The sequence below is a fragment of the Haemaphysalis longicornis genome, unplaced genomic scaffold (genome assembly GCF_048455015.1).
Source record: "Haemaphysalis longicornis isolate Haplotype H1 unplaced genomic scaffold, Haemaphysalis longicornis Haplotype H1 scaffold_2, whole genome shotgun sequence".
Classification (NCBI taxonomy): domain Eukaryota; kingdom Metazoa; phylum Arthropoda; class Arachnida; order Ixodida; family Ixodidae; genus Haemaphysalis; species Haemaphysalis longicornis.
Genome location: NW_027526295.1, coordinates 69223687 through 69248929, shown reverse-complemented (window position 1 = coordinate 69248929; position 25243 = coordinate 69223687). Strand labels below are relative to the sequence as shown.

Below are 25243 nucleotides of genomic sequence, written 5' to 3'. Positions count from 1 at the left end.
GTCCCTTTCTATGCGATGAATGACCTTGAAAAGGGTACTGTATGGGAGCTTTCACCCTAGAAGGCGGGAAGAAAAGGGTTACGACAGTGATAATGACGAGTGGGTATTTGATTTAAAAGCACGCCCCACGTTGGGCTTCCCAAAACCGCGGCTGCCTCACCCGGTGCCACAGCAGTCACCAGCAAGCCTAGCGGCTTGGCGTGACACGCGGCGGCGCCCACAGTAAGTGCATATCTGTTCGAAAATTGGACAACAGGGCGTTATCATTGACAGTTCTTAAAAAAATTGGCTCCAATACACGCTCCGAAGGTGGTTGGAAAGCAAAGCTTTAAACGACACTCACAACAATTACCCATGAGACGTCACTTAGATTCACATACCTAGCTCTACAAGGATTAAAACCAGAGATTCTGCCAGTCGTTCCCTGGAAATCGCGTGGGCGGTGTCCCGAACGCGGCAGCGTCGGCCACGGCCGGGATAGAGCGGCGGACACCGCCGCTGTAGCCCGGCCCTGAGTCGGGAGAAAGAAAACGGAGAGGAGCGTCTTTCGAAGGGTGAAACAGCGGAACCTAGCCATCTTGGTGGGCTAGCTTAGGGCTACACCATCGCACGACACAAGCGCAGACATTGAAACAATTCGGCATGTGAGCTTAGTGATTCCCATTTATGCCGATTAAAACGAGTTAGTTTAGTAAGTTCAAGAATGCTGAGAAAGTTGAGGGAACTTTTAATCACTATCAGAACCAGTTCCTAGTTTCGCCTTTTGTAATACTTGTTAATACATAACCCAATGTGTATTCATCAGTTTAGAAAACGGAGTCCCATTCGTGGAAAACAGTGCGGAAAACGTAGCGTTTCTCTAGCGTCCAGATGTCTGTGTGTGGTCTGTACATTTTGTTTTCCCGTCCTTCAAACCAATGCATAAAGGAGCCATGAAGAGAAAACACAAGTTTGGTTCATTCGAAAGATTGCCTCGTTAGAACCATAGCGACACCACTTATAACGCAAACTTCGCTCAAATAAGCTACATAATTAGGAAAAAAGGAAATGACCATGCGACCCACCAGCTCATTTTCCGCAACAGAACCTATGCCGTCACATGGGCTAAGCTCTGCGATTGGCGGAGGCCGGCAAAAGCAAACGCATGTTAGGCAGGGCTTACAGCTTGCATAGCGAGCTAAATGCCCGTGAAACATACTGCACATTCTTTTTATGACAAAGAACGGTGGAGTAAACGGTTGAAGGTCCGAACGAACTCGCAAGCGTGTGCGCCAATGCGTACGAAACTAGCGCCGCGGCCGAGCTCGACATCTCGCCGTCGCGCAGACGAATTTTCGGGTTCGAGGCTCTTCGGGGCCAACGAACCGTTCCAGCACGCACAGCCGCGACCTTGCTTCGTATCGTAATCCCTTCACAGGAGGTTGGCCGTCATATCGCCAACCAGCAAAGGTAAAAATAGAAACGAGGGGAGTAAGGAACAGCAAGAAGCGACGAGATAGTGCCAGTCGTCGCGTAAGTTTCGAATGGTGTTGGCTTGCTGCTGTCGTTACGAGCTCGTTTCCAGTTTACAACCACTGAAAACTTCAGTTTGTTCAGTTACGGCAGGGACCCTTACGTTAGCTCACTCCTGGGACATGCTGGCGCTCGTCGCCGACTTCGTCAAATCGCTCTGACCTTGGGGAAAAAAATGCCGTAAACACCGCGCATCGACGCTCCTATCTTTCTGGTCGAAGCAGAGAGCTCGCGCGAACGGCTTTCCATACACGACACCGGCCAACTGGCATAAGTGATACTGCTACTGAAATTGAACTATTATTAACCGTAATCAAAATACGGCACATACGTACCAGTCTATATTCGTCCGTCGCGACGGGGCTGACGAGGCAGCGGTGCCGACGGCCGGGCGTTCGTCTGTTGTGGCTATCGCGGAATGGTCGCTTTCCCGTCCACCGCGTATCCCACAACTCTTGCCGCTCGTGCACTTAGAAGCATTGAGCGTTTTTGTGGTGTGAGGTTGTTAAATGCAAGCCCGAGCTCCTCGGCGAGAGTTTTGTTCTCCGGATCAGGCGATTCCATGACTAGGGCTGCGGGTGCACTAGGTTTTACTAGTATTTTTAAAATGGCCGCCGTCTCGATCGACTTCCGCGTGTGGGTGCTATATGGAGTCGACATACTAAGTATCTGTTTCATGGACCGGCTCTATGACGCCATTGTACACGTCACGGAATGTTCAATTTTAGCGGGAGATTTAAAATTTTGGCTTAAATTGCCTTATTTCTCAGTGAATAAAGCATCATTTGCTTCCGGGAAAGCGCTTGGGGTACTATGAAACACCTAATCTTTCGAATAAAACAAACTTTTGTTTTCTCTTCATGGCTCCTTTAACGTGTCTGTGCCGCACGACCACTTAATTTCGTCGGGCCCGGCTCACCCAGGAGGGGCTTTCGAACAAGTTAATCAAGCCGTGCGATGGAAGTGCGCAAAGGACGCGACGCTGCGCAAAATCAGGCCCAAAACAACCGTCACTAAAGCAGACGAGAAAGCTGTACAGCCGACGCGCCCACCAGCGAGCAGGAAACTCCGCGTGGGGAACGCTGGGTGAATTCGCCGCGCCATCTAAAGTGTGCTCCGTGAGTGAAACCCTCCGCCCCCACTCCCCGTCTTCCCGCCGCCGCTTCCGCCGCGTTAGGAGTTTATTGCCCCGAACGCCGCGAAAGAAGCGTTGGCTGGTAGAGGCAGAAAGCTTTGCTTTAAAAATGCTCAGACATCTTTGCTTAACTGTGTTCTTATACTCCATCCATGAACTAATCTTCCCTTAGCTGTACTACGAGGAGCTCTCAGACATTAAGTGGGATATCATTTGGGTAAGCGAAGTTAGAAGGACAGGAGAAGGCTTCGTGGAGCTCACTAGCGCGCATATTCTGTGCTACAGAGTACCTCAAAGGAAGAAAGAACACGGGGTGGGATTTTTAATGCACATAGAAATAGCAGGAAACGTGAAGAGTTTTTCTTTTCAACATCAGCGAGAGAGTCACGGCTATCGTGATCAAGCTAAACAAGCGATACAGGTTAAAGATCCTGCAGGCCTATGCGCCAACAACCAGCTATAATGATGAAGCCGTAGACAGCCTCTACGAGGATGTCGAATCAACAATGAAGGAAGCAACAGCGAAGTTCACGATCGTGATGGGATGCGTTAACGCAATGGTCGGTAAGAAGCGAATGGGGCAATGGTCAGTGGAAAACTTCAGATCAGACAATCGCAACAGTCGAGGAGATACACTGGTGGGATTTGCAGAGAGAAATAAACGGAGGATATTGAACACATTCTCTACAAACAAAAGAATGGGAAATGGACTTGGAAACGTCCCCATGGTACAACGAAACACGAAATAGACTTCATTCTAAGTGACAACGCGGGCTTTGTCCAAGACGTAGAAATGCTAAGAACGATGCGGAGTAGCGTTCACAGGACTGTTAGATGCAAGATAAGGCTCAATCTTAGAAGAGAAAGAACGAAGCTAGCGAAAACTAAGACACACTGCATGGAATCCGTCAGAACCAAATGGCAGGAGTTTCACCCACCTAAACAAATTCGCGTTTTTGAACGAGCAGGAGGAAGTCAGTGTAGACAGGCTAAATGACAACCTAACATCGGCATTCAGTGTATAAACAGCAGCTGTGGGAGAAGCAGCATTTAGAGAACAAACTGGAACACTAACAAAAAACCAACGAACTGATCGCCAAACGTAAGAACATGAAAGTGTCAAGTACGGCAGATGGGATTGAATTGGCCGACTTGTCGAAATTGATTAACAGAAATTAAACAAAAGACATTCGTGCCTATAACATGGCAGCGGGCGAGGAAGCGCTGCAAATAGGGGAAGCTTGAAAGCAACTAAGAGAAAGCTGGCCATCCGCAAAGACAGGATGTGCGCACTCAGAGACGAGCAGAGTAACATAACGCACAACTTGGACGAGATAATGTAAAGGTGGCAGAACGATACTAAACCAGGCTGTATGCCAGCAACGTTATACCAGGGAATACTGATGAGAATACAAGCTTAACTTGCGATGCACCACTAGTAACTAAAGAGAAGGCAAGAAAGGCTCTCAAAGGCATGAAAAAAGGAAAAGCACAGGTGGCGACGGAATAACCGTGGATATTTTGAAGGAGGGAGTAGATATTGTACTGGAAAAGCTTGCTGTACTATTTTCGGAATACTTGAAGAAACAAAAAGTGCCCACACCATGAAAAAACGCCAACATTATCCTTGTTCATAAGAAGGCAGTTCCCAAGGACCTCAAGAATTACAAACCTATCAGTTTACTCTCCGTTGTTTACAAGCTGTTTACCAAAGTTATAATTAGCCGGATAGGTAATAGCCTGGATTCCCATCAACCCAGAGAGTAGGCTTGGTTTAGGAAAGGGTACTCAACCATGGATCACATCCATGTCGTCAACCAAGTGATAGAAAAATCCGCCGAAAACCCTAAACCCCTTTCCGTTGCTTTTATAGATTACGAGAAAGCGTTGGATTCCGTACTTAACGCATCAGGGCTAGAAGCACTGAAATCCCAGGGAATAGAGAATACCTACGTAAGACATCTAGAAGACAGATAGGTATAAGCAATGCACGGGCAAGATAACCTTCAAGAAGCAAATCGATAAACTCCCGAACCCAAAGGGAGTAAGGTAGGGAGATACCATCTCTCCAAAACTATTTATTCACAGCATGTCTGGAGGGGGTATACAGAACGCTTGACTGTGAAAAAATAGGATTAAGGATGAACGAGGAATAATTGAGCCATTTAATTGAGGTTTGCGGACGACATAGTCCTGCTGAATGATACTGCAGAACACAGGAAAATAATGCTTGATTAACTACAATCAGAAAGCACGACCGTGGAGCTAAAAAATATGAATAAATGTAAAGTAATGAGGAATAACCATGCCTAGAACGTCTTTTTAAGCTTAGGAAACAAAACGCTAGAGGAAGTCACAGAATATAGCTACCTCGGACAGATCGGTAATGCTGACCCCAACCATGATAGAGAAATCCGGCGCAGAATAGGTATGGGCTGGGGAGCACACAGAAAGCACTCCCAAATAAGGAAAAGTAAGGAAAACCTGTCACCCAAGAGAAAAATCTACAACCAGTGCATACTGCTGGTGATGACATACGGAGCTGAAACGTGGTGATTTACTAAACAACTAGAGTGCAAACTTAGGTCGGCTTGACGGACCATGGTACGAATAATGTTAGGAATAACAGTCAGGAACAAGAAACGAGCTACCTGGATCAGAGAACAAACTAGACTTGACGATATCACAGTTCAAATAAAGAAAAAGAAATGGACTTGGGCTGGACATGTAGTGAGACGAACCGACAACGGGTGGACAGAGTGGATACCAAGAGGTGGGTCTAGAAGAAGGGGAAGGCCGATAACACAATGGAGGGATGAAATACGGAACTTCGGGGGTAAACAGTGGACTCAATCAGCGCAGGACAGGAGCTGCTGGAGGTCAATGGGAGAGGCCTTCGTCCTGCACTGGACCTGAGCAGGCTGCTGCTTCTGCTGATGATGATGACCCCAGCCATCTACACTGGTAAAGCGAATATGATACTAAATCTAGGGTGCTTACTGCGCATTGGGGAGAGTAAGCCTTGAAAGAGTTGGAGTTATTGCACCCATTAGACACCAGCCGCCTTAAATGGTTGTTCTGTAGACATATTCGTAGCGTAGCCAACAGTGATCCCAGAAAGCAGCTATGCGGCATTCACTTATACACTAGTCACTATTCGTTTAGTCATGCGTTTATCGAAGCTTTTGCAGCTAACATCTCTCGCATTTTCTTCCCAGCAATAGACTTGGATGCTCATGTACAGGAAAAAGTGCTACTGGCGCACCCTTTCCGTGCACGCCTGGCAAATATACCATCCCCCATGCCATCCCGAGTGGACCTTTCGTGACATGTGAAAAGTTTCCCGTATGTTTTTATTACACTTGTAGGTGCAGTTAACGTTTTGAATATTACCAGGGCTGCGGATAGCGCGGGAGGACTTCGTGGCATCTGTGCTGAGAGCAGCACAAAAACTGATGACAGTCAGTCGGGCATTGCCAACTTCCGTTCGGCGGTCTGCGCTGAGACGTCACTTTCTGTACAGAGAGATTTCTCTCGGCATATACGGAATGCTACCGCTGTAACCGCGACGACGGTCGTGCCCTGGCCGGCAGCTGTATGGCTCGCGGCGGTTCATTTATCAGGGGGGTACAATGTCTTCTAGACGCTCACTGCGTCGCAACGGTGATAAGATCAGCATGGCGCTCGGGTTCGTGCGAATGGTGTAAAATGATCGCACATTGCATTTGTCACATCGTAGCTTTTCAGTGGGCAGCGAAGACAGCGGCAGCGACGATCCCACTGGCATGATGAGCGGTGCCTTAGCCTGCTCCGCTGGAGCGCCGTCAAGCCCAGTCGCCCTGTTCATCTCTCTCGTCAGTCTTCTAGTTCACGTTCCGTTCTCAAATCCGCCGGTTGTGTTGGATTACGAACTGAAGGATCTTCTTGAGGAGTACGACTACGTCATTGGTAAGAAATACCAATGGGATTGATACAGTCCATTAAATTTGCTGCGATAATTGCTGACATCGATATTAACGCAGTGTTTGTTTTTTGTTCTGTCTAGCAATTTGAAAAGGTGTATAAAATTTGCGCATTTCATGCGTTATGAAACGTACGTGGGTTAAATAACATAAACGAAAATTCTGCAGAAATCCAGAGAATTATCTACTAATGCGTAGCCTTCGTACGCCGCTTGTCTTCGTATGCCGCTTTACAGTAAAAGTTTCTGGTTATTCTAAATCCTGTCCGACCATTTGTCTCCATTTACGCTAATAACAATTCGAAGTTGAACATTCCCGAAATCTGCATTATTGTTGAAATGCTGGTAACCGTTATACGGTGTGCAATTTTCAGTATTTTTTCAAATTTTTGTTATTTATAATTCTTTCAAAATTTCGTTCGATCAATTATCGCCATTTATGCTATTATAACGACCACAGGTGGAACTTTCTTGAATTCGCATTATTGCGGATATGCGGACATGACTTGCAATTTCCCGGAATTCAATCATATTTTCTTGAATTCTTATTTTTGCAAAATTTTGTTCGACAATGGCAGTTACGCTATAAACGATTACAGAGAAAACTTTCGCGATATCGGCAATATTGTGGAAATGCCATGCGTTATGCTTTTTGACATTTTCCGCAATTTTTTTATATTTATTTGTAATCACGTTATAATCACGTAAATCTCCATTTACGAGATTATAACGATTATACATCTAAATGTTTCCCGAAATCTGCTTTATTGTGGAAATGCAGGTCGTTACACGGTCTTGGCTGTGGGGGCACTCGTCAAAGAATGCTACGCATTAAAAATTATAGTTTTTTGCTGCATTCGTACAAAAAAAAAATAACTGGCCGCGGATCGGCTTGCTTGGTTGCAAATGCCGTCGAAAGACGATAGTCTTCAACCGCCCCTTCCAGGTCAATGCCTCTCTTCTCTCCCCACCCATCTGTCACGCTCTTCCCCTCCCATTTTGGTGTTCCCACGATAAGCACGGAAGAGATTTACTAAAGTCAATGCAATATTCGTGCGTTCCACAGTTCGCGCGCCTCCTAAAGGAACATTTTGTTACTGTTCAGCTTGGAACGTCGCCACGTGGTCATGTGGTCGCGTGATCTTTTTGTAATCTTGTGTCGAAATATTGTTTTCAACGTGTATTTGTTTGATTCACTACAACAAAAAAAAACAGGTGGGCATATTTAATTCACAGAACACTGCAAATACCCCTCTTGTATTGATTTCTTGACTGAAATACGCCTAATGTTTTCCTTTTCCTGAACAATGTTGACACGTATGAAGTTTGTTCCCACATTTCGTGGTTCGGAAAAGTTTTGCCTAAATAGACCTCTCATTCAAATATTCTCCTAACATTTGGTCAGAAAGCTAAACTGAAAGGCAGGCAGAAAAAGACATACATTTTCAGGTTTAAGTAGTCCAACGAAGACTATGAAGATATTTTCTTCGGTAATTCTTCAAGAATGCGTGAGCATCTCGTCTTTCTCCCTCCGGAACTTAAAGATCGTCCTGATGAGCACTCCTTAAGCTCGTTGTACATGGTGCGAATTTACCTGACAATTCGCAGATGTGGCGGCGCTCGGGCTGCAAAACGACCTCTCTTCGTAGCTTCGGAAGCAACGAAAATATTTTTTTTTCTGCAGCGGTAGCGGCAGCGCTGCTGTGAATTGTCAGGTAAATTCGCACCATGTAGAGCAGCCTTGACTCTGCCTTTAGAAGTCGGGAACACAGCGTTTCTCGCAAGCCTCTTGTACACTATGTCAACTGCGATTTGCTCCCTGCCTTATTGGCAAATTTCCCGCTCTTTAGCTGCGGCATTGGCTACCTGTCTCTCCTCTTCTTTTCCACCACTATCGGGATTTGGGTGCCTGTATTTCCGCTCCTTCCTCTTTTGCCACCCTAAACCGGCTACGTATAATTTGTTTTCGAAACTTGTGCAAACGGGAACAGGGGTCAATAAAACCGCTGGTACGGCGTGCTCCGGGCCCGTCTGTGTATAGACAGGGGCAGAGGCGCACTTTGACATGACGAACGCATCATCGCCAGTCGAAGTGCGTTTTCTTTGAACTGTGGTTTTCTTGTTTTTTTTGGTGTTTATTATTTAAATATGGTTGTTAACCTGATCGGAACATCACGTTAACAGGCTCAATCAGCCTAGGTACACACACTGTATGCTAAGAAAGCTTCAGTGGAATATCACCTCTAGTATGTGAACTTTAAAAATAGGTCGTGCAAAAATTTGTTTTTATTCCTCCATCAATTCCCACGCCTTTACATTTTCAAGTGTATGCGGGTGGGCGAACTCGGGTTCTCTGCCAACGACACCTATCAAACCACTGTAACCGACGTCGGGACCACAAAATCGTGGCCCCCGTTTCTTGTTACATTTTCTCTAAGCGAATCGACGAAAGGAATACGCAAATTGAAATTACTTGACACTTTTTACCTCTGCATGACAAGGACCCCTGCAATTTGGTTCACAGACATCGCGAAGTTGGCCTAAGCATTATATGGGCTGCTTGCCGACGCAATAATACTATCACAAGGAAGAAAGTAACAATACCCGTATTTTCACAGTGGCAACGCAGAGAATCTCATTTCTGCAAAGTCATTATACAAATCGAAACGGTAGAGTCGGCTGCATTCACAGGTTTTCTGAGCCTCGTGTAAGTTGTGCACACGAGGAAGTTCAACAAAAATAGTCATAAGTCTTCTCATGGAAGTCGCACTGTCTGCATATGCTTTAAGCCTAACAAGGATAACGTGTAGAACAAGCTAGCGTTCTTAAAGGGACCCAGAAAAGCTTTGTGAAGGTGGCACTCAAATACACTAAGGTGGTATAAAACACATAACGGGGTATTTTTGAGCCAATTGTGAGCCCGATATGTTGTACGGATAATTTGTAAACAATTTTTGAAGATAGCCTTTCTCAGCTGATGAGCGCGACGCCGCAGCGAGCTGATCGCTGCTGACGCAATGGCGAGCCGCCTCCTGATTCGCCCAATCGCCGCCGAGGTCGGCCGCCGGCAACGTCATTGCCATTGGCTTCCGGCTGCAAGCGGGTCTGCAGCGATTGACGCGTGCCTAGGCGCAGGAATGTAGCTAGCGCAGAACGGAAGTCGAGCGCCGCGATGTGACACGGATATTCCCAGTGTTTCCAGCTGCTTTGAAAGCAGCAGAGAGGAGGAGGAATCAATCGGCAAGGGGGGAGAGGTGCATTAATTGCTTCTGGCGCAGCTAGTACTCAATGTAGATCAATAATTCCAACGGCATTGTATCGCTATATTGGTGCTACGCGACAATACAGGGCCTTTTGTAACTTTTACAAAAGGCTTTTCTGGGTCCCTTTAAGGGACAATGTGAAGGACAAGCTACCCGTAGTACAGATTAGAATACTTCCACTACTACTACTACTACTACTACTACTACTACTACTACTACTACTACTACTACTACTACTATTACTACTACTACTACAACTATTGCTACTGCTACTACTACTGCTACTGCTACAAAAACTGCAGTTCTAGACAAAAATAACATTAACGGATTATTGAAAGAAGCGTGAAGTAAGACAACAACCACACTTAAGGATCAACAATGACACCCAAGCTTCAACTCGCACAATGGCTACAAGCCACAACACGAAAAATTTACAGCTTAGCGGTACATACAAAAGAAGTTTAGCAGCATTAATTGGTAAAATATCAAATTATCTGTATTATCATTCCTGATATCTGGAGGGGCTTACTTTCGGGCAGAACCACGGAAATATGCGTTTTCTTTGAACATGCGTGGCACTGAGCTTCGGAATTCACTTCTTTATCGCTGCGAGTAAGATCGGGTATACCGAAACCCTTGAAGGGACACTGAAGTGATTTGTAAACATTGTGGGATTACTGGCGAAAAATGTATTCCGGAGTCCGTTGGCCATGTTTCGACCGCTCTGAGTGCGTTTACGCGAATTAATTTAGTAGAAAAATTCATTCGCAAATGCTGTCCTCCTCTCTGCATCTTTGCCCATTTTCTGTATGGTTTTCGTGTGACGTCAGGAGGAAATGACTTGGCTTGACTGCGCTACTGCACGACTCGCCGACCTACCGACAGAGTCCGTCGGACCAACGTTTAGTCCGCCGGCCACCGGCGGGTCTCCCAATTCGTTCGCTCACTTGAAACTAAGGTGAGACACCTTTGCGAATGCAACAATGTGACTTTAATTTGTGATTTTGTACACTGTATCAGCCCCAAGTTCATGTCGCTCCGCACAAGCGCACATCCGAAGTTTGGCTGACTGGTGCGCTAGTAGGAAAATAAAAGGCCACTCAAAGGCAGGAGAAGAGTCAGCGAAGTCAATATAGGTACTAAGGGAATAAAAGCAAATGAAACGTTTACCGTACAGCGTAAAACTTGGGAGCAGAAAGTACTTTTTATGCGCTGGGTGAACAAGCACAGCGGTCAGCAGCACGACCACACATCTGCGAACGCTTTTCCGCCTAAGAAATGCAATTGCTAGACGTGAGATATGGTGGAAATTTGGGGGACGCTTACTGCACAAGCGCTTCTTCAACAAATAGTCACCTAGGCTTCTTGAAATGTGAAAGCTAAATATAAGTGTAAACTGGTTATACTTTATATATCTTATATTTACAACGCTGCCAACACTCGCCCGCAGCCGAGTAGTCTGGAGCACTAGGTGATTTATTTTGCAAGTCGCAAGTTCGAATCGCGGAGGGAACATTCTTTTTTTTTTGGTCTGGAGCGCTAGGTATGTTATTTTGCAAGTCGCACGTTCTTTTTTTTTTGCAAGTTGATTTTTGCGTTTTGGGTCGATTTATAATGAGTTCACCATTTTTGCGCCGTAACGTTCACTGCTCCACGAGCGAGTTCGCAGAACGCGCGCAGACTGACACTGACGCGCTAGCGAGTTCTCGTTGGCGTGCTGTTGCCATAAGCACCGACTGCTTGCGGGCAGCGGGCACAGGCCAGAATGAGCAGACCCTTGGCATGGTGCGGCCACGCTTTTTACGATACACGCATGAGTGAGGCAAGCTCCAAATATGCGGGAAAAGGGCATGGCATTTGAGCGTCTGCGATGACGCGGAGGGCGTTCATCCACTGCGTAGGCCTTGGCAAGTAATTGCTACGATTACAAGCCGTCCTGGGAGGCTTATCTTAAGTATTTTACAGCCGACAACATGGCAGAAGCGCGGTATGGCGATTATTGAGATATCGAGAATGCTCATCTAACGATAACGTCGGATGTCAATCATGTTGTTTTACAGAACCGTAACCGAAACATGTTTGAATGCTAATTTTTGACATTGTCCAATCACGGTGCTCGTCCTCCCGACGTGACAGACTTTAGTTTGTGCGGCCGGCGCAAAGCGCGCATGGTAGTTTTTCATCTTTCAGACTTTATAAAATAATTACCGCCTCATCGCCCGGATAAGCAATGAAAAGTGTGTTAATTTGAGCCAGTCTACGCAGTGGAAGCGAAAACGGGAGCTTGACAAATTCACTTCAGTGTCCCTTTAAGGTCCCAATGTCTGTCAGAATTCTAAAAAGTGAAAGAATAATTTTTTACATCGACAACAGAAAAGTGCAGGCATGGTTGCAAACTTCAACAACCGAGCCCATACTTACCATGTGCTTTTAACTGGCTTTTGCTGATATGAAGCGGAAGTGGAGTAAAGCAGTTAGTGGAATAGTGGACACTGGAACCGTAATGACAACTTATCCTTCCTCACGTGAAGTGTCGGCCTGTTACTTCATGATTACCTATTGAAAAACCAGTTAAATAACGCTACACGGAGAGACGAAACCGACAACAGGACAGTCACTGGATGAGCCAGCGGCTGTCCTTGTGTTATTTGCTTCCACTTTCTGTGCACCGCTGTTTGACTGGTTTGTTTATTAATTTCCCGTTCCTCCAAAGCGGTCCATGTTTATTTGTTAGAAGGTGAAGAATCATCGTTGCGCTGTTTAATAGTAGTCTCCATAAAAGCAGAAGCCTCACGCATGGGTTATAAAGGCCAGTTATAGGAAGTCGAGTATTTAAACCAGACGTGCTATAATTTTAGTTCTTTCGACAACCTTGCCTTGAAAATTAGCTATGCTGACGCATCTAGAGATCACACCAGCGGGGAATTTGCTCAGCGTAACCACGTATAAATTAAAAAAAAAACTTGCGTCTGTACCGGTAAACCTGCGACAACGCGCTTTGATCTTCTAAATGCCAACCCCCACGTCGCACATCTGCGAGCTGTATATGGGGTGGCAATTGTGACGTTTCATTGGCGCCTGCATTTTTTAAAGACGATAGTCTTTCTTGGGCTACATAAACACAGAAATATTGGTCTGTCTGCATCTCTGTTTGTCTTTTTGCCTGTCTGTCTGTCTGTCTGTGACTCGATTCTGCCACCAAGCCATGGTGAAACGAGTCTGCGGAATAGTCTTATATACTCGCAGCCTAATCTAAACGTCTAAGCCCGGTTTACTGTTCATACTTGTCAAGATTGCTGAACAAGACCAAGACATTACGCAAATATATGACAGAAAATTAATACAGAAGGGATATTGACACTGTTCTTTTATAAAAAAATCATAGATGCTTGATTTTTGCGAAATGAAATTAAACATCCACTGCAGAATAAAAATTACACTGTAGCATGCTGTCACGCGCGCCACTGTCGCTTCCGGCAGAATTTTAAGAAATCAAGCGGCAACAGTTACGAAAGGTTCTACTGGATAGTTTCCACGTTTTGCTTGGAACGTGCGTGGACTAAGGCAACGCGGTACGCTAAACTTTGAAGTAGGGCTCCTCGATTCACGCGCGTCTCCGTCGTACGGCAGCGATGGCATCGAGGCACCCATCCTGGACCAGTGGAACGCGGTAAACTTGAATTGACTTGAGCAGTCCTTTAGTGTTTTTATCTTGGGATGAGCGCGGCGGAACAGGAACAGCATGAGAGGGGCATTTCCTCGGCAATTGTCTGCAAAGACTACCGTCTTTTGACGACATTTGCAACGAAAAGAGCAGATACGCGGCCAATTTTTTTGTTCCTCGGGTATTATGACGGGATTCATACACTCGTTGGCCTTGATGGATTACACAGCACGTAGGGTAGCACTACATCCTGTAATAGCTTTTGTTCGAGCAACTAATGCATCAATATCAATCCAACGCGAACGTGTTTACATCTCTGCGGTAGCACTGTGTTTCACACGACGCAACGTCATGTAATGCTGAAACCTTTTTAGATGCAGAGCATCTCATTCACTCGCCTTGTCCCTCCGGCGTCGTCGTCGTTGTCGTCGGCGTTGTCCACCCCTCCCCCGTTCTCCTCGCCGCACCAGCTGCGCTCTCCGCCGCTCACCACGTCTCCTCTCCGATAGCGAACACTCTCTCGCGAGGGACATTGGATCAACACCACTTAGACTTTCAAGGCCTGCGGAGTGCCGCCATGACGTCACACGGCAGGGGCGGCCGCGCGCCGCCCGAAGAGCACGGAAGCGGAGGCAATGAACAGGTTTAGTGCCGTGTCACTGCAAAAATTGTGGGGTCGTAGTATTCTGTTTCTGTTCCCGTGCTTGGACATGACCCCATAGTTTGCCGACCGTGTAACGCCAAGCTGTGTTGTTTGAGTAAACATATCGGTGGCCACGAAAATCGTTTGCCCTGTTGCTCGCGAATACTTTTTTGTCTAACCATTAACCGCACTAGCTATAAATCTATCAGACAATAGTAGACTCCTCATTGATTACATTGTGGTGTATACAAGAGATTTAAATGTGCTGCACATGCAACTAACTCTAACGTTTTTCACCTACAATCGCAAACGAGAAGTTGGATAGTTTAGAAGTGAAGTTTTAAGAACAAAACATTAACACACGAAGCACACGAGCTCGTTTTGGATAGTTTTTGGGCAGTACAATGCAATACATGCTAAAAGACTCAACGTAAAGCTAAGTCTGAATTTTACCTGTTCTTATTTTAAATATGTTCTCTTTGTTACGTACCAACAGCATCATTACGAATATTTTGTTGTAACATGCACACCATATTCAAGTTCACTGCCATGGGCCAAAAAGCGCTGTGAGAGCGTAATGCAAAGCAAGACCGACAAATAGAATTATTATACGACTAACTGGCTGATCATTCGTGGACGACATTATAATACCCGTGCCATGTTCTATTGTGCACGGACGTGTCTGCAGCCGATGCCTCTAAAAAGAGTTAGTTGGTAAGAAAAATGTTCACCTCAATAACGACTTTTAATTTTTTTTTTGAAATCCATTAGAAGCAGTCCTTCACACACTACGCTGAAACTCGAAGGGGTCAGGACTATTTATCGTATTTCGCAGGAAACGATGCGACCATGTCGAACTATTGCGCTTATCCTAAATTTGAGGGCATGTTGCTCCACATTCAAATAAAAGTATCACCACAAAATTACTCGAATTTTTTTATGGACCAGTTCACGTCAATCCTGAGCCATTTACGTTTTGCTACCGCGCGTAAAGTATTTATGGGGGAATTAATACGCGTAGATTAGTGAAACATGTGTTATTAGGGCTGTCTTTGTGACTTCTCGACAAGAAACCATTTTTTTGCAGCGAAACATCCAAATGATGCCAGCTATCTTTTAAAAGCATGCAGATCGAACATTACAAATGTATTTATGATGACTTTAAACGGATTTATTGCACTAAAAGAACACCAGTGCTACTGTGAACACAGTGACTCACTTGCTCAGCGTTTGAAGCTTTCTCTCTTTTGTTTTTGCGCTAGCGTCCGCGATCTTGTCATTCAGTAGGCAACAAAAGTTGTTAAGCAGAATGTTTGACTGCACCACAGCACATGCTTCAGCAGGAGCTCACCCTGGAGTTTAGTGTAGGTTGAAAGTCATCCATTTTCGTCGCAACTTGTCCTCTTGAGGAAACCGAAACACCGGCACTTTACACTGTTGTGTGTAATTTCCGCGACACCACGGAACTGATCACTTGCTCGCCATCACAAATATAGTGCGCACCATCCCGGAAGAATGAAAAATGACAGGCACGAAAAGAAGCGTGGTCAGGATCATGCGGGCAGTACCATGCACGTGGTTGCAATGAGAAAAAAAAGCTGACTGAGAACACAGCAGTTTCAGGTTACAGGCGCTGTCGAAAATAGTGCGGGGTAGGTATCATTCAACCTCCGTCGAACTTGCTTGCAAATAAAGGCTGTAACTTATAAACATAATTTTACGTTATCTTTGTCCACAATTTACCGAACAATCTGTTCTCATTCTACCGCAAAATATACATCGATATTTGTTGTCACTGCGCGAACTGACACAAACACGGGCATGCTGTGTGGGACTACTTGAACCTCTTTGCCCTGAAGGAAACTTGTTGTGAGGGGTGGCTATGGCAATTCTGGTAAATTGTGGTTAGTGAACCCTGCCCAGCCACTACAAAGGATAAGCCCGGAAGTTATGCTGAGTGGGTGCGCCTTTTCTTTTCGTCCCCTTCTCGTTGGGCTTTTGTGGGCCCCTTCGGGAGGCTATTAGCGTGTCTCGCGACAATGGTCGTCTTTCTGCTCCTGCACGTACCTACCTGTGCCGGGACGGGGGACAGTGGAAGGGGTGGCAGGGCCCCCGGAAAAGCTTGCGGGCGACGCCAGCAGAAAAGTATTTGGGCTTTGCAGGGAAGACGACCATGTGCTTTGCCAAGAAGCCGACTTTTTCAATCAGCCCCCGCCCGCCCCAGCCCGATGACGTAGGCCGCGTCGCGCAAAAGAGAATTTCGGCGTTATAGTCTAGCTGGTGTAGATTGGATTGGATTCGATTCGATTGGCTTGGCTTGGCTTGGCTTGGCTTGGCTTGGCTTGGCTTGGCTTGGCTTGGCTTGGCTTGGATTTTATTGGATTTGGATTGGATTGGATTAAAGTGGATTGTGTTGGATTGTGTTGCGTCATAGCCGCGGCAGACGCGCTGGGGCCGGCGCATGTGCAGTACTCTCTCTTCCGCGGTTTCCTCTCCTTCGGGCGCGCAGCGCATATAACCGGTGTGCCGTTCTCCGGCGAAGCAACATCCACGCTTGGCTCAAATACCTAGAGTCCACGCCGCTTTACAAGTACGCCAACGTCGTCATCGACTGGGACCGGCTTACGCAGTGCCCTCAATGTTATGCGCGCTATAAAACGCGGTCCCTTCGCCGCTCCGCCTATGCGTCGCATCTACACAGGGGTTCCCGCGAGGGGGGGTGGGAGTGTTTTTTTAAAACCAACATGGCTTCCAGGGAGGGTGCACACTGCATAAGGCAAAAGTGTCTTCAACCTGAAGTGACGGAACTTGCCCGAATTCCAAAGACGTGGTTTCAATACTTGTTCTCGCAACAGCACGTCAGCGTTTGAAGACGATAAAACTACCAAGTTGTTATTGTATCCTTTCATTTTAGACACTTCATTACAAACTGTCTTGGGTGGCATGGCTTAAGGCAAACAAAAATGCCCGACGGGCCCTGCCACCGTTAACAGTCACAGGAGGAGCGGTTTCCCAAGGAGCGAGAAATTAGAAGAAGAAGAAAACAAAATAAACAAGAAGAACACAAAACGCGAGTCACATACGTTTGCCAAAGTAAATAAAAAAAGGTGCACACGGGCGTAATCATACCAAAATAAAAATATGAACACATATCTGATCTCGGAACCCACAAAAGAAAAAAACAAAAAATCTCAAGGCACACATCCTTCAGGCACTGGACAGTGACAAAATTAGAGTGCTAACAACTGCTGTCACCGGTAATTTTTGTTTGCATCACAACATTTTTAATTACATTAGTGATTTTCTTTGAGCTACAACATGGAATGAGGTCGTAGCTCACGTTGCATTCCCAGAGGAGCTATGCGCGCTCAAGCCAGGTGAACATTTCCAATTTTAAAGACATTCAGACGCAAGATAACTCATTGCTACACCCTTACATTTCCTAGCGGTATTAAACACTGAAATGCACGACTGCATTTTATTGGTTTGATAGCATGCCTCCAAATTCTTTTTTGTACCCTACAGCTTCGAGTCAATGCACACGCGGCCTGGTTATGGCTGGTAACCCGAGTACATCACAAAACCTTTGATAGGCCGTATGGCGGCAACGGGAGTTTTTTTTTCAAATCTGCCAATTTAAACATGTATACTCTCCTTTAAAGGCAACAACACGTAACGTCAAACTAAATTCCAGTGAAGTACGAACTGCCCCATCTTTCGAATGAAGCAATGTTCAATTTTCCAACAAGCATGTAGCTTGATATCAAATTACTAAAATTTATTGCATAAAATGCTTCTCAACCCAGTGAGTTTGGTACAAATTCACCGGGGCTGCGACATGTAGAATAAGTCAATAATTTACACCAGACGCCATTGACAAGCTTGGGTGAATCTGGGCTTTGTTAACGAAGTTGACTTTGCCTGCATGAATTTCCGGCAGGTCAACATGTCCGGGCTATATTTCGTTAGAGCTTCCTTTGCAGTAATGTTACTACAAAAAAGTGGATTTTGGGCGCGGCGGCAGAACCGTGCACTGCACAACCTCAAATTGGCGATATGGGCATACAACCATATCACCGCTCCGGTGGTGTTGATCCGACCCCTGTTGTATTTTTGAGACGAGGGGGGCCTTTAGCGTTGCGGTTTTCGGATCCTGTCGAAGGAACATTGCCAAATGACATTTCCCGGCGAAGTCGTCTTATGTGCTCCCAAGTTGCAGACGACTTTCGCCGCCCTAGCTGGAGATGATCTCACGGCTCCAACTGTCGGTTGCGTTCGGTAAATGCCCTCTGAATTGTTATATATGGCTTGCTCACCGTGATGCATTTATCTCATTCTTTGGCGGCGTTCCCAAAGTGACTCTTAATGCCAGAGTACCTCGGTGCCCTTACTTCTCTTAGACGGATATATCGATCGCCACAAGTGGTGTTGCGTACTCTTCTCGCAAATATGACGTTCTGCAATCTGCAAACAAATCTAATAGGTATATTGAAAAGAGGTGTGGACCTTCTTAGTGTCCGGTTCTCACCTTCAGAAGTTTGGAGATTGCTCTCTTTTGACAAGGTGCTTCGGATGATAGAAATTATTGAAATCAAATGGCGAGCTACATCTGTGGAATATTTGTTAAGTAGTGATTATTTCGAGCGAGGTGTTCTGTCCCGAAAAAATAAGAGCTTTTTTCTATTTGTCTGAGCGCGAGGAAAGTGGCCCAACGCAACTTACTTAAAATATTGCGGAGATGAATTTGTAACTATGTAATTTAAACTAAAAGCACTATCTACCATTTATTAACCACACCTCCAAATTACTTTGCTCCTGTTTCTGGAACACTAAAAGCCATTCGAAAAGCATGTTCTCTTGTAGTTGACAGCACTGCTAGAGTAGTGGCTGCGCTCTTGCTGGGGAACTCGCCGCACTAATCATTGACATGCGTGCAGTGGGCGGTGGTTCGGCTGGCTGCGTGATAGCCAACAGACTGTCAGCGGACCCAAACACATCTGTGCTGCTTCTGGAAGCCGGTGGCCTGGAAGATGCCTCACGCCAAATCCCGGGTATGGCCCCCTTCAACCTCGGCGGCCATGACGACTGGGCGTACGTTACCGTGCCGCAGAGAAACGCCTGCCTTTCCTGTCGAGAACAGGTGAGGCATGTCGCTAAAGGACATCACTGGGCGTTCTCACTGTATCAAAAGTTACGACTTGCCCTCATTTTGTGTGAGTCCCATCAAGGAGCTAAAAGTACTAGCGATGCTGAGCTCTGCGCACGCAAATCAATCAATCAATCAATCAATCAATCAATCAATCAATCAATCAATCAATCAATCAATCAATCAATCAATCAATCAATCAATCAATCAATCAATCAATCAATCAATCAATCAATCGATCGATCGATCAATCAATCAATCAATCAATCGATCGATCAATCAATCAATCAATCAATCAATCAATCAATCGATCGATCAATCAATCAATCAATCAATCAATCAATCAATCAATCGATCAATCGATCAATCGATCAATCAATCGATCAATCGATCAATCAATCAATCAATCAATCGATCAATCGATCAATCAATCAATTATCCCAAGCCGTTCATTCTATGTCTACATTCTTTTCGATTCCTTCAAACAAATTAAATCGGCATTCATTCATTCCACGAACATCACGCGACTGGAACGGCCTTCCGGCAGCAACTGTGACTATCGTAAGCAATGACGCTTTCCGATCAGTTATCAGCAATCAAAACCACTCGAATTACTATGAATGATTAATTTTCTCTTTGTGTTGGCTTGATCTTTTTCGTAAAAAAGTGTTGGCTTCTTCGTGTAGTTATTGACCCTTTGTGCACAGAACTTGTGAACTTTTTAATGGTGTGTTCTCGCGCAACTCCTGCTTTTTGTATGTTTGCTTGATATGCACTGTAAGCTGTACTTGTTCGTGAACCTTAAAACCCACTCCCCTCTATAATGCTTCGGCCCTGAGGATACCTGTAAATAAATAAATAAACATTTCACGCACACGTTGGAATTGACCTGAAGGAAAGCTTTAAACAATGTTTAAATCGTAATTAATCAGAGTGCTTCGAAAAGCAGATTCAAGAAGAAGTGGCACCATTTAGGCGACCGCATGGGTGTCGTGGTATAATCGGGTTCAGCAGATCGTATTTGTGGTATTTTGAACGAAAGGGTTTCCATGCTTGCCATAGTTGTCGATTTTGCATAATCTGGAGCAGTGGCGAAGTCGAAGAGAAATACCACGCGCAACGATGGCCGCCCAACGTCTCAATGCCGCTAGCAAACACATGGTCTTAACGTGAACGGTGACGAGTGGCAAGGGTGACGGCTAAGAAAATCAATGCCATACACACCCTTCGTGAATACCATGAATCCAACTTTTCCGTATTTCGGAGGTCCGCCTTAATGTCTCCCGTGAAAAAAAAAACGTCGTCGTCGCGTTGTGGCTGGTGTCGTAACAAGCAATCGCAGCCCTTCGTGGTCACTGAAAGTAAGGTGGGTGAGCAAGTGGTTCGTTTCTATTTCCGTTGGTGCTGCACCTAAGTAGAGGGTGGCCGAAGTGTTGTCTACATACCTACACCTGAGTCCTGCAATCCGTGCGTTTCCCGCACCATCAGTGAGGATCAGCTCGCGGTGTCTTCGGCTGTAGGCGATAACTGCACTGTCCTGACGGCGGTTAAAGCTCAATAAACAGCTCCTCCTCGCGGTGATCTTTGGTAAGCGGCGAAAGCTCAGCTCACGAGGAACTGAGGAGAAGCCTCAGGTGACGGCGAGACGTGTGGCGGTGTCTTTTTTTTGCAGATTGCGAAACAACCACACCTAGCGCGCTCTCTCTTCGAGTGGCACGCCTATTGGAAACTGGAAACTGAGCGTCTCCGACAGTGCCAGGATATCCACTTGGGCATCACGTATTTCAACTGCAATGAAGGGAGCGCGAGTGGGAATACCCTGGGCATTGAAGGAGAGCATGTACACGTGCTGGTTTTGAGTGCGGCCCACTCTACAGCGTTAATGGCTCGGTTGAGGCACGTTCCGAGTTTTCGCTTGCTTAGTAAGAACATATAGTCTCAAAGGGTTCGGTCAGCGGCATATTTGTGATGTGTGCGCTCAAAGCGGTCGTTTGAGTTGGTGAGGGTGCAACTCTTGAACGTAGTTGCGCATGCGACTGCCGCGTACACGAGGCGCAGCAAGGGCTGCTTGTCGTAGCCGTATACAACCAGCGTGTAAGTAGCACGTGGCGCTTTGTGAACAGTCATGCGACTGCTGGTACGAGCAGAAATTTCCTCCTCTTGGAGGCTTCATTATGCCGCTTGCAGAGTGTGGCGGCAAAGCCGCCTTTCTCAATACTCAGCAACTCGGTACGCATATAAAGATGGTGCACTGTAGCGTGTTTTGGCTTCACCTTTGGGATGGTGCCAACCAACGCACTGAATAACTCTATCCGTAATCCAGTTTTTCATAACCTGAAATACTCGAGCCTTAATCAAAGAAGCCTATTGCAAAGTGCCAGAAGCTGAAATTGTCGAGTATAGTGGGACAAATTGAATAAGCGGAGTTGTCAAAATTAATAAATAGAAATAAAACAAATTATCTTCGTGCGTACAACATGGCGCTAATCGAGGAAACGTTGGAAAAAAGAGGAAGCTTGAAGGCAAGAAGGAGGAAGCTGGCTATTGGCAGAGACAGGGGCACGCAGAGGTACGAACGGGGTAACAGAAGAAAAAACGTTGGAACAGGGTAACATTTCGCACAATATGAACTACATAATACAAATAGCAGAACGATTCTACACCAGGCTACACGCTAGCGATGTTGGATGAGGGGAAGCTACTGAGCCTACAAAATTAGCTTGCGATGTTCCTCGCGTAACTAAAGAAGTAGAATGGGCGATTAAGGGCATGAAAAGAGGGAAATAGACAAAAGGTACTCAAGGGGTGGAAGAACGTTAACATAGTTTTAATTCACAAAAAGGGAGATAAAAAAGATGTTTAGAACTGCTGACCCATCAGCCATCTGTCGGTTCTGTCGCTGCGTTGATGGCCTGGTTGCCGTTCTGCGTAATTTGACTGTTCTAAACCTCTAACGAGCGATGTCTTTTTGTGAGTGTCTTTTTCTGAGCCATTCAATATAAGTTTTTTCGTGTAACTAATGTGCTGCCGGAATTCACATACCTTTCGGTCTTTGTGGCAGAAAAGCAGGTACGGTGGCTCACTACCATCACACATACTGTAACTTTCACACGTCAATAAAGGTGTCACGTGGTTATATATTTGATATTAATCCATATTAAATTGTTTTTGTATGCTTCCAACTGTAATAAGTTAGGATATTGGAGCATGCTGTAATTTGTTATAGCATCAGTGGCTGCTGTGGTGTGGTATTTTTAATACTGCATTTCTGAAGGGCGAAACTATATAATTGCCTGGCTTTTATGCTAAATTTTAGAATTCACTTCCTGGAGATCGAGATGGCTGAAGATATAAAGTGGCTTACAAGCATGTTCTAGTTTCTAAGAGCCTATAAAACCAACTTAGTATAACTATGTGTCAATATTGTCATGAAGCCAAAGATGATGCAGTCATCTTGAAGGAAAAACGAGTTTATTGGAGCGAACTTGTGCTCCCCTAACAACTCAAAAAGTACACAGGCGGTGAAGCCGCAGTCAACAAAGTGAGGTGCGTAGGCTAGCGTCGGAGAATTGAACACCGCGCTGTCTGCTCTGCAGGCATTTATCTTTCGGCGTGAGGGTATCTCGAACCGTCGATTTGCATCCAGCACATTGTAGATCAACGAAGATTGTTCTAGGCTAGTGACGTTAGGGCGAAACGCTCTTCTTATTGGAATGAGATGACCAGTGCGGCATAAAAATAAAGAATGGAACACGCACTTCGCTTGGGACACAGATAACCCAGCTGGGCGCGGCCGGGCAGTAAAAACAAAACACAAACAAACAAACCCAATGCATGGTTCGCGGCAATATGAACGTTTGCGAGCTAACGATTAAAAAAATTACTTGGTTAGAGGACTTAAAACATACATGGCCAGACAATATCTGCTGTTTTACGAGTGCGACGAAGCACTATGATTTCCGTCTCAGTAAATCGTGGCAGAACCATGCTTTTCTTTGGAATTCCGACCAGAAGCTTTCAGTCCACTCTTTTCTGGTCAATAGTGCTTGCATAACTCTCAAACTTCAGGCTCTCCAGTTACAGCGGTACACGTGCCTTACCGCAGCGGGTCGGCCTACCGCGAGGTAGGGTCCTCGGTGGATCCAGCGTTCTCAACTATATGGTTTACACGCGGGGGAGCCGCCATGACTACGATCGCTGGTCTGAGGAGTACGGCGCAACGGGGTGGAGCTACGAGAACGTGCTGCCCCACTTCAAGGAAATCGAGGATTATCGTGTCGGCCCACCCGGCGGTAAGACCCTTAGCATACTCAAGGTTGTGTTGGCATGTCTAAGTTTATGCATGTACCCTTGCTTTAAAAAATTGGCGCAGCGTGCACTAGTGATGCAAGGCTGGCGACAGAAGAGCTGCCGGCCCCTCTGCCTTCGTCGGAGACCCGGCTTTTGCACCTTACATCAGTGGCGTAGCCAGGGAGGGGAGGGCGGGGGGCTGACTGGGCTTTAGCCTCCTCCTCCCCCTTCCCCCGAAAATTTTCCGGCCGGCGCCCGCCGTGCTGCCTGTTATGCCTAGTACGTCGCTTGTAAACAAAGGCGCGCATCCTTCGAATGTGCCGCTATTAGAAGCATTCATGACTCAATGGCTTACCTACGCATGAGTGATCACACCAAACGAACCCCTGAGTCAGGATGATTGCGACGAAGTGCAGCACGAAAAGCGATGACGCCCTTGGGTAAATTCAGCGGACAGGACGCCGAAGGCGTGCGTTGTGTCTCTTTGTGTGTGACATGTCACCACACTGAGAATAATTGGCCGGCTGAGTCATTCTCAGCAGAGAAGATTGACTCGTCACGGTATAGCCGGGGAAGCTCACTGGCGGCTGAAAAAAGACGGACGCCGGCCATTGATGGTGAAGACTGGTACGGTGAAGGCGAAAAAACGTGTGAAAGTTCGTGAGTTTCCAACCCACTGTGTAGTGCGTTGCCGTGTTGTCGCTGTTCCCGCGTTGTTAGAAAACAAACCTTACGCTAATAAAACGTTGACGGCACGACATTTCTGCCTGTTGCGATTAATTGTTTGTGTGACTACGGTAGGCCGGAGCGTTCCGTATATACGTATAAACTCCTGAAACGTTCAATATATAAGGAATTATGGGAACACAGAGGTCTGACCTATCGTTTAATAGGGTCGTCCTAAAACGAGGGATATTTTTCAGAAACCTAAGGTACAAAAAAGTGTGTACCCTTCGAAAAATTTGACACCGTTGTTTCTTCTCTAAGACTGCCAGAAAAGCCAGATCTTTTTGCGTTTGAATTCTGTATATACGGAGTATACGTAAGGGATACAAGTCTATTTTTTGCCCGTTACTGGAGTTAGAAACACGAAAACCTTGCCAAACGTTCTCTTTGTGAGAAATCATTCGATTTCACTGTTTTCGGAAATAATATCTCTATTTGTTAAGCCTCGGCACGCTATACTGCGTATTAACGCCGTATATTGCCATAATTCCGTATATACGGAACGTTTCAGTAGAGCGGACAGGGATGCTGAGGCGGTACACTATCTTCCGGATAAGGTTAGCATCACTGCGATGATTCATTGACATTTTTTTCAGCTGTTGAACCGTACCGGTCAGCTGGTTCCTAAAAATTCGGTCTTCGTTCTTGACGTGAACCTTTAGTAGGGGGATATGTAGAGGGATATGTATAGGGGGAGAATGGGCAGGGCAAAGCGGGATGTGTATTGAATATAGAGTGGTTCCTGTACTCAGCGATATTTTTGTATATGGGATTGGTAGGCATATTTAGCAGAACCTGTGTGCCTTGCTCGTCAAGAAAGGGAAATATGTGGATGATTATCTGTTCTTTGTGCACAGCTGCAGTGTATCAAGCCATGTAACTGAAGCGTGAATTGTTCAAAGT

The 25243-nt window shown here is 45.9% G+C and overlaps 1 protein-coding gene across 1 annotated transcript in view; it reads left to right on the top strand.

Moving 5' to 3' along the window:
* Positions 1-6275: 6275 nt before the first annotated feature.
* The window catches only part of LOC144167170 (4-pyridoxate dehydrogenase-like), a 51155-nt gene continuing 32187 nt past the window's right edge, over positions 6276-25243 (top strand). The window contains exons 1-3 of the mRNA XM_077696526.1: positions 6276-6595; positions 19116-19318; positions 23430-23616. Coding sequence (XP_077552652.1) covers positions 6433-6595; positions 19116-19318; positions 23430-23616 — 553 coding nt within the window. The 5' untranslated portion in view covers positions 6276-6432. The remainder of the gene's footprint in view (positions 6596-19115; positions 19319-23429; positions 23617-25243) is intronic.